The sequence below is a fragment of the Temnothorax curvispinosus genome, unplaced genomic scaffold (assembly GCF_003070985.1).
Source record: "Temnothorax curvispinosus isolate PA1 unplaced genomic scaffold, ASM307098v1 QBEX01001498.1, whole genome shotgun sequence".
Classification (NCBI taxonomy): Eukaryota; Metazoa; Arthropoda; class Insecta; order Hymenoptera; family Formicidae; genus Temnothorax; species Temnothorax curvispinosus.
The window spans coordinates 2,343,759-2,359,837 of NW_020211278.1; the positions used below are offsets into that span (position 1 = coordinate 2,343,759).

The 16,079-nt window shown below is 40.4% G+C and overlaps 1 protein-coding gene across 3 annotated transcripts in view; it reads left to right on the top strand.

Annotated features, from left to right (window-relative positions):
- Positions 1-1,644: 1,644 nt before the first annotated feature.
- Positions 1,645-16,079, top strand: part of LOC112465022 — a 35,015-nt gene continuing 20,580 nt past the window's right edge. Inside the window, exon 1 of one of the 3 annotated variants that reach the window (XM_025032406.1) lies at positions 1,645-1,800. In XM_025032406.1, coding sequence (XP_024888174.1) covers positions 1,769-1,800 — 32 coding nt within the window. In that variant the 5' untranslated portion in view covers positions 1,645-1,768. Of the gene's footprint in view, positions 1,801-1,830; positions 2,520-11,552; positions 12,917-16,079 lie in introns of those variants that run through there. The other 2 variants (XM_025032398.1, XM_025032390.1) reach the window with 2 other exon arrangements.

Here is a 16,079-nt window from a genome sequence, read left to right on the forward strand (position 1 = left end):
ACCGACCGCGAGGCGCGTGGGGTCGCGCGCGCGGGTGGCGCGAGAGGGAAGACACGTTTTCATGAGCGAAGAGAGAAGGGCGCCGCTCCGAGGAGAACCGCTGCCTCTACTCCGGACTCTGGTCGTGCGCGCGCGACACGCACACGGCGTACTCGTGTCACGCGTATATCCACGTTCCGCGATGTACACACGCATCGACGTAACACGCCACGTATAAGCCCCGGTTTTCTCGGCCTTTTCCCTCTACTCCTTCCTTTCCTTCGCTGGACAAGAAAGCGCTTCCCGTAAAAACACGTGTTTCTGTTTTTCTCGGGAACGATGATGAATCTCGATATTTGCTTGGTTACACAGAACAAACGAATAATATTTTTGGATTTGAAAATATCTTTAGTTTCAACGTGAAAATCTTGAAATGAGATTATATTACGAAGAAAATTTGATTGGATGAAGTCATTTTTATAGTTCAACCAAGAAAAAGATTATCAAATTCTTATAAGAATTACGAAACTATGAACGCGTTAATTTGAGTAATGTTTTGTTCGGAACTTCTTTTTTTTTCGGTGTATGTCTTTGAAATAAATTTGTATTATCAACGAGAAAAATTAGATTAATTAGATGTTTCATGCAAGTAATTTAAATCATAAATTGTTCAAGCACGATACATCGCCGTATATAAAGACTTTAATTCATATTGAAATAAAAAATTAAGTTCTTTAGCATTTACTGTGACATTCTTCTTCGAAGAAAAATTTGTGGAAATATAGACACCCCGAGGAGATTTCTTTTTTCGTATTTCGGTACGCGAAAGCTTTACATATAATTATCTGGATTTCAACTTGAATATTTTATCTCTTTTACCACAAAAGTAATGCTTGTTTGTCCGCTCGTGACGTACCAGAAAACGTTTCGCTGATGGGAATTCCCTGTTCTTTTTCTTTCTCTTCTTAACCTACTTTTTAGTTTTCTTTTTCTGCCGTTCCTTGGTTCGCCGGAGAATTTGTGTGTTTACGCGGTTGGCGGTAAGCCGGAAGACGTTTTTACGGTCGCGATTTTTGGAGCAGGTGAAATGTTTGAGAAAACTTCAGTGGAACATGAATTATATCGCGCGTAATGCAAAACACTCCAATTATTCATATCGCGATATATCACATAGATACGAAATGCTGATGTTCAATAACGTCTTTTGATTTTAAATTCACTCGTTAACAACATGACGTAACCGCTATCGATATAATTCAAAGAGATTGCGTGCTATAATTTATCATATCATTTTACGAATTATGCTTGACGTTAAATTTCTAGTTCTAAAAATCAAATAGCACATTTCTTTTCGCATGGAAATCGTAGAAAGAAAATACGAAAATAGAACTGTCTATCCGATTCATGTCCATTTCTACCAAAATAGATTAACTTGAATCTCCGTTTAACTTTTTATTTTTTTCCAGTTCTAAGAATTAGAAAAGAATAAGAAGTACGTTAAATCGAGATAAAAGTTAATCTACATTGGCAGAAACGGACATTAATGCCTGGTCGAACCCGCAAGGAGCCACAAAATCGCCCGGATGAAGGCGCGCGCGTATACGTATACAGGCCTGGCGCGTCACGTGACGAAAACACGCCGTGACGTCACCCGCGCAGCGGCGAGCGAGCCAGCTGCCAGTTCAACATGGCCGACGTGTGAGCGGCGGTGCTGCAGACGGCCGTCCGCATTTAGTCGCTCGTTTCTAGCCGTTCGCGCGCGTCCCGCCGTGCCGCAGGACCCGTTAATATGATATCGTCGATCGTCTCGCGCCTCGTCATGTGAGTATCCGCATCGCCGACGGCCGCGGCGAGTGGCGTCGATCGACGGAGGTCGGTCGTGCGCGCAAACCCGGGCCATCGCATCGCCATCGTCCGCCAAAGCTCCGCCAGTATACGCGACAATTCCGTTCCGGTGCAAGGGGTTTATTTTTACCTCCCCCGTGTGTCGTGTGCGCGCAACTTCGCACGTGTCGCCGAGTGTCCCGGCGACGGCGACATGCCTCCCAATAGTCCTAATCTCGTCGCGTACAGTGATTCCGTCCGTCTACTCCGTTTCGGCCGCTCGCTCGATCGGCGGCCTGTCTCTATAGATACGCGTATACATATATATAACGTGTATACGTATGTACGCCGTACGCCCGTGTCTCGCTCGCTCGCTCCCGGGTCCATCGACGTTTCGCTGTCATGACAAAGGAAACGAAATACGAGGGCTGGAAAAGCTGCCAAATTCGGCTGCCAGCTGACGTGACGAGGCGAGCGGATCCGTCGTTAAACGGCCATCTCTCTCGAATGCTCTCCTTCTCTCTCCTCCACGGTGGAAGGTTGTGTCATCGTGTCCCTCCAAGTGTCGACCGAAAGCGTTTCCATGTTTGGGTAGGACCGTCGCAGCGGGAGTGGCCCCCCCGAGAGATTTAAATCCACGCTTGGAAGGAAGGACGCCGAGAGGAAGGAAACAAGGACGGCGGGATCCGTCGGCGAGATCCGGAGTACAAACGAAGGTAAGAGGGATCAATGTCACGAACGCGCTCGAATCGATGCGCAGGGCCGGTAAACAGGGCGCGAGGACGGTGCGCGCGTCTGGCACGCGGGGAAGACGAGGGTGGTAAAAATCGAGAGAATGCGTTTGGAAACGTTAACGCGCTCGACTTCCCCAATTAACGCGCGCCGTTGAGCAAGGGTGAAAGCGAAACGCCCCGGTCTTGCGACACCGGGAGGCCGCGCCGCGGCGCGAGGACGTAACCTAACCCAACGTTTCCAGCGTCCGCACTACGCAGACGTTATGAAACTCGCAGGCGCGATTTTATCGGGCGATCTTACATTCGCTCGCGTAAAATCGGAGCAGCGTGCGCGATGACGTGACGCGTGTCTCGTTGAGCAACCTCTTATCCGTTAAAGAAATCGATATACTTTCGTAAATCCCTCAGAAAAGCGGTCTTTTTTATTAGCGAATTTATAAAAATCTAAAATAATAAAAGATAATATTTATAAAAATCTCTTTGGCGTTATCTTTACTATAGGAACATGGTAAACGGTCATTTTTGTTGAATAGAATGTCTATACTTATACTGCATTAACAGTATACATATAGTTGTTATTGGCAACATCGGCGAATTCTCGAAAGGAAAATTTGATATGAACTTTATTATTTCACCCTTGCGTTAATCGCACGTCGCCTATTTATATTCCAATTTCTTTTTCTCCGAAATATTTTCCGATATAATCGAGAAGAAGAGACGCTGCGATTTTTCGCGTAAAAAGAATGTTGAAAATACCGACCAAGATAGCGTCCGATTAAAATCGGTTGGAGGTTGAAGTCTCGTAGATAGAACCTTACGCGATAGTCCTCGACACATATTTCCTACATCGGAACAAAGTCTAATCTTGCCATTTAAAGCGTTTTTACGATACACGAGGACGGTCTTGAGAAACGCGAGCGTTTTCGTCGAGAAGACAGGCCGAGGAAACGTCGTAAATCTGACAGACGCGCGCGCGATAAGCGAACGACGCGTCCCCGCGCCGTCAGCTGATCCGAACAGCTACGTCACAATGGCGCAGGTCGTTGCACTCTTCGAGCTCCCTCGCTAAGAGGCACGTTTTGTTTACGTCGTTGTCCGACGGCGCTCACGCTCACGCACAGACGCACGCTCGTCAGCGCAGCGACAATGTGCGTGAACGTCCCTCCCGATGTCTCTCTCTCTCATTCCCTCTCATTCCCGTCGGCGGCGTGTGACTCACGGCCGCCACGCTGCACTTGACAATAAATTAGAACGAAACGGAGAAACGCCGATTCCACGAGTTCTGGCACAAGGTAAACGTCACGGCGGCGGCGACGAGTTAATGAGGATTCGTTCGCGGTATTTGCCCGAGTCTCTTTCGCGGAAAATCGAAGAGAAGTCGTACCTTTTTGTTTGAAATCGCACTGGTAGGAAAAATGCAAGTGGAAAATAAATAGAAGTAATGCTGCCAATTTCGATTTAATTTTTTTAGATCTAATGATAACACGCTGACACAGGTTATATTTTATTTTTTAATAATGAAATTCGAAAATATGGAGCGTTGCAGTAAAATAAAATATTTTTGTAAAACTAACGTGATTTATCATCCGTTGTGACAGTCGTTATAATATCGGATTTCAAGTTTAAAGCACGAAAGTTTATAGTTAAAACTCGAAATGTGTAGAGAGTAATGCAAAAAGAATGTGGTAATCACGAATGAATAATTTAATGAATATATAAACGTAATATCGCGTTTGAAATAATATAATAAATATAATAATCAAATACAAATATACATAATATAAATCTCCCATATTTTTGTGCTTGAAACATTCTTATAAAAGAAGGATTCTCCGAGTAAAGTACGTAAAGTGCTTCGTAAAAAGTGCACTCGGTTTACTAAATGTAACTCTGGCTATTTCGTGGCGCCATATAACCACTATGTATACATTTCCTTTAGTGCATATTCCATTACGTACCATGTATATTTCTGCGCATTTCATGGCGACTTTGTAGAAAATTTAAAAGCGTATCTCTTTCTACGAACACATTCGGGATACCTCAAAAGTACAGATATATCTTTAAATAACAGTTTTAGGTCACACCAAATCAATTTTAGCTATTTGACTTTTAACGTTAAATATCTGGCTAATCAAACTTCTCTTAGAAAGAAATTCCATTTATTTTCTAAATTTAAAACCACATTAATGAATAGTGAATATAAATTTTTTATTTAGTGATTAAATTCTAAAATCTCAATTTATCAAAAGTTTTTAGTTTTTTTAAGCATTACTATCGAACCTTCACTGAAACAACATTCTTCTCTCTTTCAAGACTCCCTGAATATTTCTTCTTTTTTTCTTTTTCTCCGAACGAGTTGCAAAGCAAACTAGATTTTTTATAAGAATATATGATTAAGGATAACTTGACGAATATCCCGTAATCTTTCAAAATCCAAATGGTTTTGTGTTCCGAAATTACTTTTTAAATGATTCAAAGGATTAAAGTTTTGCTCTTCTGCGCATCGAACGAGTGGATTTCGATCGGCATGGAAATAACATTTGATATCGAATACGCTTATGTCTATATAGCAACAATAGCTGGATGGATCTTCGCGCAATCGCTTCTATATTCTTGTGCTTTCCTCTCTCCGCGCATATCTCTATAATGCATTTCCACGAATATTTTCGGAAAGGAAGCCACTGGCAAAAGGAAACGAGCACACCGAGAGAGAAAGAGAGATATGCTTCTTGGTATATTAAGAGGAAACTTGGTCGCTCGTTGGATCGATGCACGGTTGGCAACAGAAGGGTGGTACTTCGTCGTTGCTGTACGTTACATGTACGACCCTATATGTATACGGCGTCTCGTCACCATCGCATAAAAACATTTTTATTCTTACTAAAATTGTTCCTCACTTATCAATAATTTTAATATTAGTTTGTTATTTTCTGAATAAAAGTGCGCGCTCTCTCTCTCTCTCTCTCATCTTCTGAAGTTTCAAACTATTAGAATAATTATTAGAATATTTAGCACCTGCAATAAATAATAAATGCTAAAATAGTGGCAACTCAAATTTTCTTCAAAAAACTGATAGGGTAAGAAACAAAAATGGAATAAGTCCGTAATATTTAATCCTTTTATATTTAAATTGATTTATACCAAATTATATCTTAATCTTTTTAATTTATATTTGCTAATTATTCGAAAATCGGTTTTTTTAATTATCAACGAAAAGTTTCTTTCGCATTTATCTCGTCTTTTTTAACGGAAAATCTAGTTTCTAGTTAATTACAATTTAATTATAATTCTATAGAATTTAATCCAAATTTTATTTTAAATATCAAGCGCTTAGGATATTTAAAATTAAACACTTGTTTAAAAAGTAATGTGTTGAGCAATTTTAAGCATTTTAAGCATAAAATTTAATCCCTCAAATGTTTAAAAATAATCAAGTGTAGTAAATTAAAAAAACCGGCAAGTATTAATTTTCTACAAAATTCTCTTTTTGTTTTTCTTACCTTAATAATAAAATAATGGCTTTTTAACATATTTTCTCATGATGTTGCGACACTTCTTTTTTTTTCTTATTTCTATAAGATAATGACTTTTTAATATATTTCCGCACAACGTCACGACACCTTGTATAATACGTGTGTGCATTCGCGTATCCCTTTCTCGGACGTACACTTATGGGACTAAAAGACTCCTAACACCGGAGTGAATCAATATTCCGTACACCCTCGCACAGGAGATCGCGTTAACCTTTCTCACCCTCATATAACCCCGTGACGGCGCGGCGCCCTCGACGTCTACTCGACCATCACGTGGAGGGCGGCGGGTACTTGTTTAGTTCTCCCTTCGGTATCGTATACTTCTCGTCGAGTCGACGAGGGCAACCGAGAGGGCAACATAACGTAAGGGGACACATATATTTACGTCGGAGTGTGCGAAATTCTTTAACATCAGACCAAGTTGTGTGAACGTGACCCTCGTTCATATAGCTCGCGATTAACGTTGAAATCGATAAATGTCTCGATATACCATGGCACTTTTTTATCGTGGGTGCTTCGTTTATTTTTTTCTCGAAGTGGTTAAAGTTTTATTTTAGAATTACTATTCGAGAAATGATAAAAATTGTATAACTTGCAATGTACAGAAGGTGTAAATATGTTTTATTATTAAATGCATTTGATTGTATTATTATTGTGACTTATTTTGTATATAAATATCTAATCATGAAGACATAAAACCATAAAGACATTTAAATGAAAATTTTACGTTTCAGGAATATTTCAGTATTTTTCTTGCTCCGAAAACAAATCATTATTTATCCTTTATTTATCCTATTACTCCAAGATAATCGTTAAATATTTGACCAATTGTTCAATATTTAAGAACAATACATTTGTCAAAAATTTATAATATGTAAATATTTTTTTATGATATTCCGATTTTGTTAAATGTTTTTAATACGTGCTGCGTTTCCTCAAGTTCGTGGAATTAATATAATAATAACAATTATAAAAGTCAACAAATTAATAAACAGCTACACGAGTCAGGCGCGGTACGTGGTGCGCAAGTAAAGAAATTAATAGTTACAGAAGTAACGAATTACAATGTATATAATATTCATATACATCTGTTTCAACTTAATAAACTGCGCGCCGATTATTTGTCGGACTTGAAACAATTATAAAAGTTATAAACGCGCGAAAATGAACGCGTGATGTACAAGATAGATAGACGGGACTATTATATCGTTAAACTAAACCGCGCGTTATCATACATAATTTATGATTTCTGTGCGTAAACTCCGCATTCGCTCGCCGGGCATTGTTAATCTCATAACCCGCATTCCACATTTATTTCTATTTTGCATATCAGGAATAACGACTGCATTTATTACCGCGCACGCTGCATCCGTGCGTTGACCTTTGAGGCCGCGTGGAATATGCGAAAATATATATCCACGTACACTTACGTGCGCCTATATGATTCGTGTACTCTAAAACAATCATATTGTCGTAGGACTATTTAGGTTTCTTTTTTAAGCGAGCAACCACGCGACGTGTTCTCGTGGCGAAGTGAAATTGTCGTAATAAAAAGGACCTGGATGTTTCAAAAGATTTCACAACGGTCTTGAAAAAAAGAGAAAAAAAGGCGAGACAGGAAGAGTCGCGTCGACGCGGTAGTATTCGCGGCCGATTATATTCCGGAATTCTCAGTGCATTATCTTGACGTGCATTACGCTCATTAGAATAATTGAGAATGCCGTTCGCTAATTACGAGATGTGGGAGTCCTCGGGTACTTGCGGCGCATAATTTTTTTCTCTCGCTGTCTCCGACATCGAATCCACAAGCTCGGGGCTTCTACCTTGAAAATAAGAAGGAAACTTCAGCGAAATTTTTCCATTCCGTTAATTATAGCGATCTGTAGTCTCCCAACGGCGTGGAAACGGGAAAAGTTGGAACTTTCATTACGATGCAGTTCTTCTTTGCTTCCCCATAGGAAAAAGGACAAATCGAAGAAATATACGTCTAATTAAGTCGCCGCGTGTTAATTACGAACATCGTTTGTAGGAAACTCTGTAAATGTAGAATAACTAAAAAATAAAAATTTAGAAAGCAGAAGGAAAATTAACAAACATTTTTTTGCAAGTTTCTTTGAAGTGTTTTCGCAACAAATAGAAGTTCTAGCGAAAAAAATTGTACATATTTCAATTAACATATTTAGTTTAATACATAATATATTCATAAGTTTTCAGATTAAAATAATCAGATTTGTTAATGACGTTTATTCCTATCGACGCTTTACAATTATCAATTTCCACGAATATGGCAATGTCTGGCGATCGGAATACTCGTGCATATTGATTGTTCCGTTACACAAATTACAAGTTTGAATGGCCAATTTGCTAGACATGCAGGGTTACTACAATAAATAAAACCGTGAGCGATGTGATTTTGCGTTAACGCCTCGCGGCGCGCAGTCCGTTATTAGCCGTCGTAGATTAATATTAAAAGCCATTTATCCCGTAGCAAATTTTATCGCTTGCACTAACCACGAAGAAGCAATTATTTGCGGGAGCTTCATCAACGCTAAAGATCCGCTCGGTGCATCGAGATTGCATTGTGATTTGCATCCCTATCCTCGTTCCGATTCTGTAAAAAGTACATCGAGTTTTGAAGCGGATGTTAGTATAATAATCTTGCGTTTGGCTGCATTAGCTCTCTTGTTAATAGTTTTCTAGCCGAGAAACTTTCGTATGTCGTAGCTCTCACTGGAATCTATAATGTCAACGATTCGTTATTGTTCTCACACACTTTTTTATCCACATCTTTCTTCACACATCTTAACTTTTAATTGTCCTATTAAATAGATAATTGTTATACATATTATTACACATTTTCTTTTAATATTTTATTATTGTAGGTTCATTTCTATTTTTTATTTTCTGTTGCTTAAGTAGTAGCTGGTAAGTAGCGATCGTGACTAAAATTTATGCGGTATCGCGTCGTGCACCTTATGAAAGACGGCGACATCATCCCGAGCTCATTGCACCCATATCATCATGGTATGATCCGCGGGGCTCGAATCTCCATCGGTTGTCAGTCACGTTATCAAGAAGCGAGTCACGCGAGCGGCTCCCTTCTGAAGTGACGCCATCGTAATGAGGAGGATATTGAACCTTGCACCGCAGATAGTCGTCCGTGACGCAGCAACACTCGCTTACGATTATGAAAACGGAATGATTGAAGGTTGGAAGTTTCCTCAGCAAGATTCGAGACCGGTATATAACCTCGATAAATTAGAGATTCGTTCCTGTCCCCTCGTTTCCTGTTTCCTACGAGCATGCCAGCGACTCGAAACAAAACGAATGAAAAATAATCCTTCCACTGTCGCGAAGGGGGGGGGGGAGCGAATAACCGCGCGCTTACTGTCCTCAAGGTTTTCATCCTCTCCCGATTTCGAGGAAGGAATAAGGAGAAGTTCTCGAAAGCCCCCTTTCCGAACCGCGTTTTCGGCGGATGCGAGACTCCTCACCCAAGCCTCGCACGCCCCGTTGCTTCCCGTTGTGATTTACGTTCTTCTTCTACCCGCCCTCGTATATAATTACGCCATTTTCTCGCGGGGCGAATCGTATTTCTTTGTCTCTGGAGACGCGCCAGGGAGTAAAAGCGCGCGTCGCAGGGGTGCACCGTTGGAGCATGAGGAAGATGGAGTGGGGACCGTCCAGCAAAAGAGCAGATAGGGGCGCGGGGGAGGAGGGAGGGAGGGAGGAGAAGGTAGAAGCACGGCATGCACATAAGCGAGGAGGAGGAGGAGGAGGAGGGTTCGCCAAGAAAGGGTGATGACCCTTTGGGCGTACCCCGAAACCCTACATCCTGATATCGGCGAGATGTTCTCCCTCGTACACACACAAACGCGCGCAGACCGTCCCTTCTCCATATATCACGCTTCCTCTCCTTGCTCGACCTCGTATTTAGTCCTCTCCTTCTTTTTGCCGCTTCGTTCAGCCTAGATCTCCGCCTGCTCCTTCGTCTCACCCGTCCTTTTATCTCTTTCGCGGGTGGTATAGGTAGTTCGAGCGCGTGGGTAGACTGGTAGAGGAGAAAAAAAGGAGGATACGTTCTCTCGCGAGGATTTGAACGGCGTGCCCTGAAACGCTGAACATTCCAGACCTTCGAGATGCCCCTTTCGGGATTTCCTTTCCTTCGCGAGAACGCATCGCGAACGTGACGGATGAAAGCACGCCGAGTAGATATACAGATCTATCCTATAATATTTATCGATCGAAGACTAACACTACCTGTGCACGAATTGTCCGGTTTAAGGACTAATTCATATGCAAGCGCTGATTGAATTCAGTGTACGCAACCTGTATTTGCAGGACTGATTATTGTACGCGAGTGTTCATGTGTTGCACGATGAAACATCGAGAGGCTCTGCAGATATTTAATTGGAATATTTGAGGCAGATTACTCTAGACATGTAGCGTGCGTGACATTTTAGCTTGACTATAGATTCTTTGATTTATTTCGCTTTTAGTGGGCTTTAGTTAATTTTCAATTTTTTATATTATTGCAAACACACGTATCTTTGACTAAATTCAATTAAAATTTCATTAAGGAAGATTTCGAATTAAACAGAGAATAATAGTCATTATCTGTTAACAATTCATATTTTAATAATTAAATTATTAATTGCGACGGTAATTGATATTCACGTATGCGTTTCGTCAATTGTAGAGGCAGCTTTGTGCCGTCCTGCTTTCTTTGCGTTGCAAACTGTTAAACGTTCACCATGTGCGAACTCCCCTAGCTGGTCCCGTTTGAAGTGTCGGATAAATACGTACCAACGTGGGAGGTCGGCGATTTTGCGGTATCGATGTTTATACGTTCTTTTATTAGCACGAATTTTCCGACGTTTTACACTGCGTCGTCTGTATATATGTGCATGAAACGGTATCTTGTGCCAAAACGCCGTGAGTGGTGTGTTACAGAATTCCGAAAAAATCACCAAGCGACAACAATAAGAGTAACATAATCGCACATTTATAAAAGTCAAAATTCTGTACTCTGAAAAGTATTTGCAAGTACAAATAAGAAAAAGAAAATGTCCCAAAATAATAAGCGTGGTATCTCTTCCGAGAATTATTATGCAACTGTCTCATCTTTCATTCGCACTCTGTATATTCATAGGTATACGAATTCTCGAAACTCGCCCCTTCCTTCTCGAATAATATTTCTCTTTTAAACATCGCCTCAATATTTCACTACGCCAACATATCACGATATCTTGGTGTTTTCGCTTCGCGAAAGCGGAGATTTTTTCTTCTTCAATCCGGTATATCTCTCGACGCGTTCTTTTCTTCGACACGCATTCTCTCTCTTTCTCTTCTCGACGTCCGGTCGACGCATTGGGAAAGACGATGCGTCGACGTCGACGTCGACGTGGCCGGCGGCGCTCTGTGCCGTTTAAATATAAACCCAAGCGCAGAAGTGGCTAGCTTCCAGTTGGAGCGCCGCGACGCTCGTGGGACAGACTCACAAGACAAAAAGCTGGTCCCGGGATAAGTGCAAGGCGTACAGCTCGGTTTCTTAGCGTCAAAAGCGCGCGGCTTTTCCGGACTCAGGTCGGTACCGTTTGGCACCATCCATGAAGATATCTCGCAACGAATCTTACCGGTGAACACAAACCACGAAACTCGAGAGAATATCAAGTCACAGACCCATATCCAACGGCAATGTATTAGTTTTATCTCGAGACGCACGGGCTTCAGGATTTAAAATAGAACAATGCCGTCCTAAATTATTTTAAGGAATTGCTAAATCAAGCGGCGCAAGCAAGACTTTGCAGGACGTCAACGATAACACCCGAGTAAACCAGATTGTGAAGATATCGGTAAAACTTTTACCCCAGTGCTCCGATTTCAGAATTTAAAATAGAACAATGTTCTAGATTATCTGAAGAAACTGCTTTATCGAATTTGGAAACGCAAAAGCAAGGCTTTAGTGACAATGACAATATTCGAATCGACAAGTCTGTGATCGTTTTATCTCGGATTTAAAAATTTATAGTAATAAAAATTTGTTTCGTGAAATTTAAGAAAACGCAAGCATTATCGTTTACAATCGAGATATGGCTGTGAGCATCGTTGAACAGAGGAATCTATGATGAATATATTACCGATGGTAACGGTGATGGAATAAAACGCGACGACTGTCTCTCCATCGGATTCTCACGAATGTTCGATCAGCACTGAGGCTGATCAATCATCGTCATTATCCGAGAACTGCATTCGAGAAAAAGACGATGCCGTTGACGAGGGAACCAACGCTGCCGTAGACGCCAGAATGTCGTACCCTTGATCCCGGGCACACGTCGGCGTCGCATCGGCGAACGGTTTAGTGCCTGTTCAGACCTGAATGGAAGATTTATTAACTCGCATCGTATCGCGAATAACCGAACGCGTAATTTATACGCAGAAGTGACGAGGTGTTACCAGCACAACGTGTAAAAGAGATTAAAGGGAGCCGACTGAGAAAAACGTTCACCACTTAAATTCAACCCCTTGATCTTTTATCCGCGGCAATTTAGTGATCATCGTATCTCCATTGGCGACATGTCCTCCAGAGTCAGACAACAGATTCGCATAACAATCTTCTTCAACGACGGGACCGTAGTGATTTACATCTGAATCGGCGGTAGTGTCGCAAATAAGACTGAAGAGGGATCAACAGTGACGATCGGTGTATCATGAGAGACTTATGAAAATTCCAAGGAGCAAGGACGTCGAGAAAGCGAAAGGGAAAAAGTAACTTATTCGGCACCAAGGAGAAAGGAAAGGAGGAGGAAAGACGAGCGCCTCTCTTTGAACCGCCACTTAGAATACGTTAGTCGAATCACTTAACCGGTCATTGCACTACGGCTGGGGCTGGCCGCTTCGACGTGACGATAAAGGAACCGATCGGGCGTGCACAAAATCGACCAACCACGAAGCGACTGCTTGGCCGCGAAATAAAAAACGCGGTAGCGATCTAGCGCGACAATCGGGTCGAGAGAAAGTGAGCTCTATCGCGTGCGAGAGCATACCCGAAGGATACACTTTCTGTGGATCTCTGTGTGAGGACAAAGATCGAAATCGAGAGATTTTAGTTCTTTGCGATCGTAGATGTGCAGGGTATTGCGTTTCGTTGTGAATTATAGAAAGTTCGAGCTTGGAGAATCATTTATCACGCTCGTAATAATATGATATTATTTGCTAATAATATATTTCGTTCTCTCTAAGAACTATATATTATGTGCAATTATAGAGATATGTATGCATTTCGATCATTAAATTGTTAGTGTTGGTATTCTCTTAGTATTTACTTGAATGCTACGGAAAGTTATGGTAGATTTTTGTGCGCGACAGATAAATCCCACATGTAGTTCTTTTACGGATGTAGACATGCTATTATAACTTATAACTATCTTTACGTTTTATCTTTGTAGGAATGTTATATTGAATATGAAAAATAAGATATATGCGAAACGAGACTGAATTAATGGGAATCGGTTGGAATAAAGCAGCGAAAATATTTCAGACGACTAGGATTAATCACGATGTCCTTAAGATAAATCGTAGATCCAAGAGAATCGATGAGAGAACGACGCTGATAAGAGAGAGAAAAAAGAAAGATAGGTCGAGACCTCTTTCAGAAGCATTCGGATGCTGTTAGATTTAGCGAGCTATTTCGTTGGATCAGATCTGTACTTTCTAATCCAGCGAGTACTCTTTACCCGCACTGCCTTTTGCTAATAAGCGATCAGCTGGTGAACGGTTCAAACGGTCGCAATTGAGGCCATCGCTGTGCACATCGTTTCTGCAACGACTCCGAAGTAGCATCTCTACGTCGCTTCTGTCTCGATTCGATTCTTCTGCCTAACGAAGTACGTCGCTGCCAAGGCACACTCGGATCATTGTTCCGTTCTCTTTCTCTCGTGATACCGAATAGAAATAACGTACGCGTCGAATCGCCTCGACATTTCTCGGTACTTTTTTTTCTTCCCGATACGATTTTGCCGGACGAACCGACATGACGTGCTTCTTGCCGCCCAAGCGAGCCACACCTGTGCTCGTTCCGGCGACGGTGCATTATTCGCGCAATTTCCACGCGCCGATTTTCAAGCGAGTAACGGTCGTTAACACGGTATCCGTGGTTTTTCTACCCCCGCCTCTGAAAATTACGTCCAAGCCGTGAGAGCGATATAAAGAAGCGGAACAGTTCCTTATTTCAAATATATTTTATATTACTCGGAGAATTTTACTGTGAAAATTATTTCGTGACGAATAATAATATCTGTGATCCGTCATCTTATTCTCATCTTTGAAAATCATATCATAAAATCATAGATCAAAAGTTCCTCATTTCTGATATAACTATATCATATTTATTAAGCCTCCGTGTGCATACGTAGGTTTACGTCCGAGTCAAAATAATATTTACTCGTAAAACTGATAAGCTTGCCTATTTGGTTCCCTTCTCTAAGAAAAAAGTAAGTGGGAGAAGAAACTTAAGTCTCTTCCGGGTCCAGAGCCGGAAAAATCAATGTATCGCCGAAAGCCAAGCAAGACAGATCTCGCACGGACGTTTCTCCCACGTACGCACTAAACGTGACTCTTTTCTGCAAGTAACAATTTTGCTAATTATTTGTGATAAGTATTGATTTTGGTTAGAACAACGTTTCTTTAAAAGATTTTGACGAAAATTTCTTTAAAAGATTTTGTTGGTTCTCTCTATTTAGTTATTGCCAAAAAATGGAATTTCTGGCGAATTTTTTCCTTATACATATTCTACATATCATATAAATTGTTAATAAATTATTGAAAAACGTTCATATATTCAAATTTATACAGGTGTTTAAAAAAGGTTGAGCGGGCTATACGTAGTCATGTTCTTCTCATTAAGACAGACAAAAATGTTCCTAAAATATGTTCTTAAAACGCTTCGTTAGAAGGTTAATGTCAAGTTAAGATTCAAAGAATAAGTTTTCAATATTTACGTTATACATACTAATATTTATTTATTTAAAAGAATTTTAAAAATAAAAAAAGAAACAAATTCAAAGATGTTCAAAATTTTCACCTGGTGAAGCAATGCATTTCTGAATTCTTCAAATCAAGGACTGCCTTATTATGGCTTTCAAATGTCCAGAGTTAGGCTTGCATGTTCGTCCGACTTAAATCTACTCAATTTTTATCTGTAGGGCCATAGTTGAAAACTATTGTTGCCTCGGTTCCTACCAACGAAAAAAAAAAAAAAAAAATATATATATATATATATATATATATATATTTTTATTAACTTTAGCAAAACAGCCAGAAAGTGGACTTGGTTTACAATAAATCCTTATTCACTCATACCCCTGCATTCCATCCTCGCACACACAACTATCCTAATAACCTATTAAAATAAATAAAAAAATATAACTTAACCTATTTATTTAACTTATTTCACAATATTCTTTGATCATTGCTAATTGCATTATCTCCTAACCTCACAGCCTATCTCACAGCTTATTGACATTCTATATCTATCTTCTTTTTCTTTCGCATTCCTTTCCCTAACAACTTTCAACAACAATACCTCCGTTTTGGTGGTGTCCAATTTATCGTTCCAAAGTTTTTCCAACCTTTCCTTACTATTTTTTCCTAATACAGTAAACCATTCTTTTGTCTCAATACAATCCTCTACGTAGTGTTTCATGCTATCCTTATCTTCGTTACCAACGAACAATATAACTTTTACAACAAACAGAAGATGGATATGTCATCTATGTATAGCTCGCCCAACCTTTTTGAAACATCCTGAAATATTTATACTTGTTTTAAAAAATGCGTCGAACTAGTGAAATAAACGAGGAAAAGAACAGAGTTCCTAAATCAAATACTATTACAATTTTTAAGGATTTTAACAAATTACGACATTTTAACCTGATACTTGATATCAATATTGAAGAAGCAATACAAGTTCTTAGAACATATCCGAATAATATATCTCGAAGAAAGATTA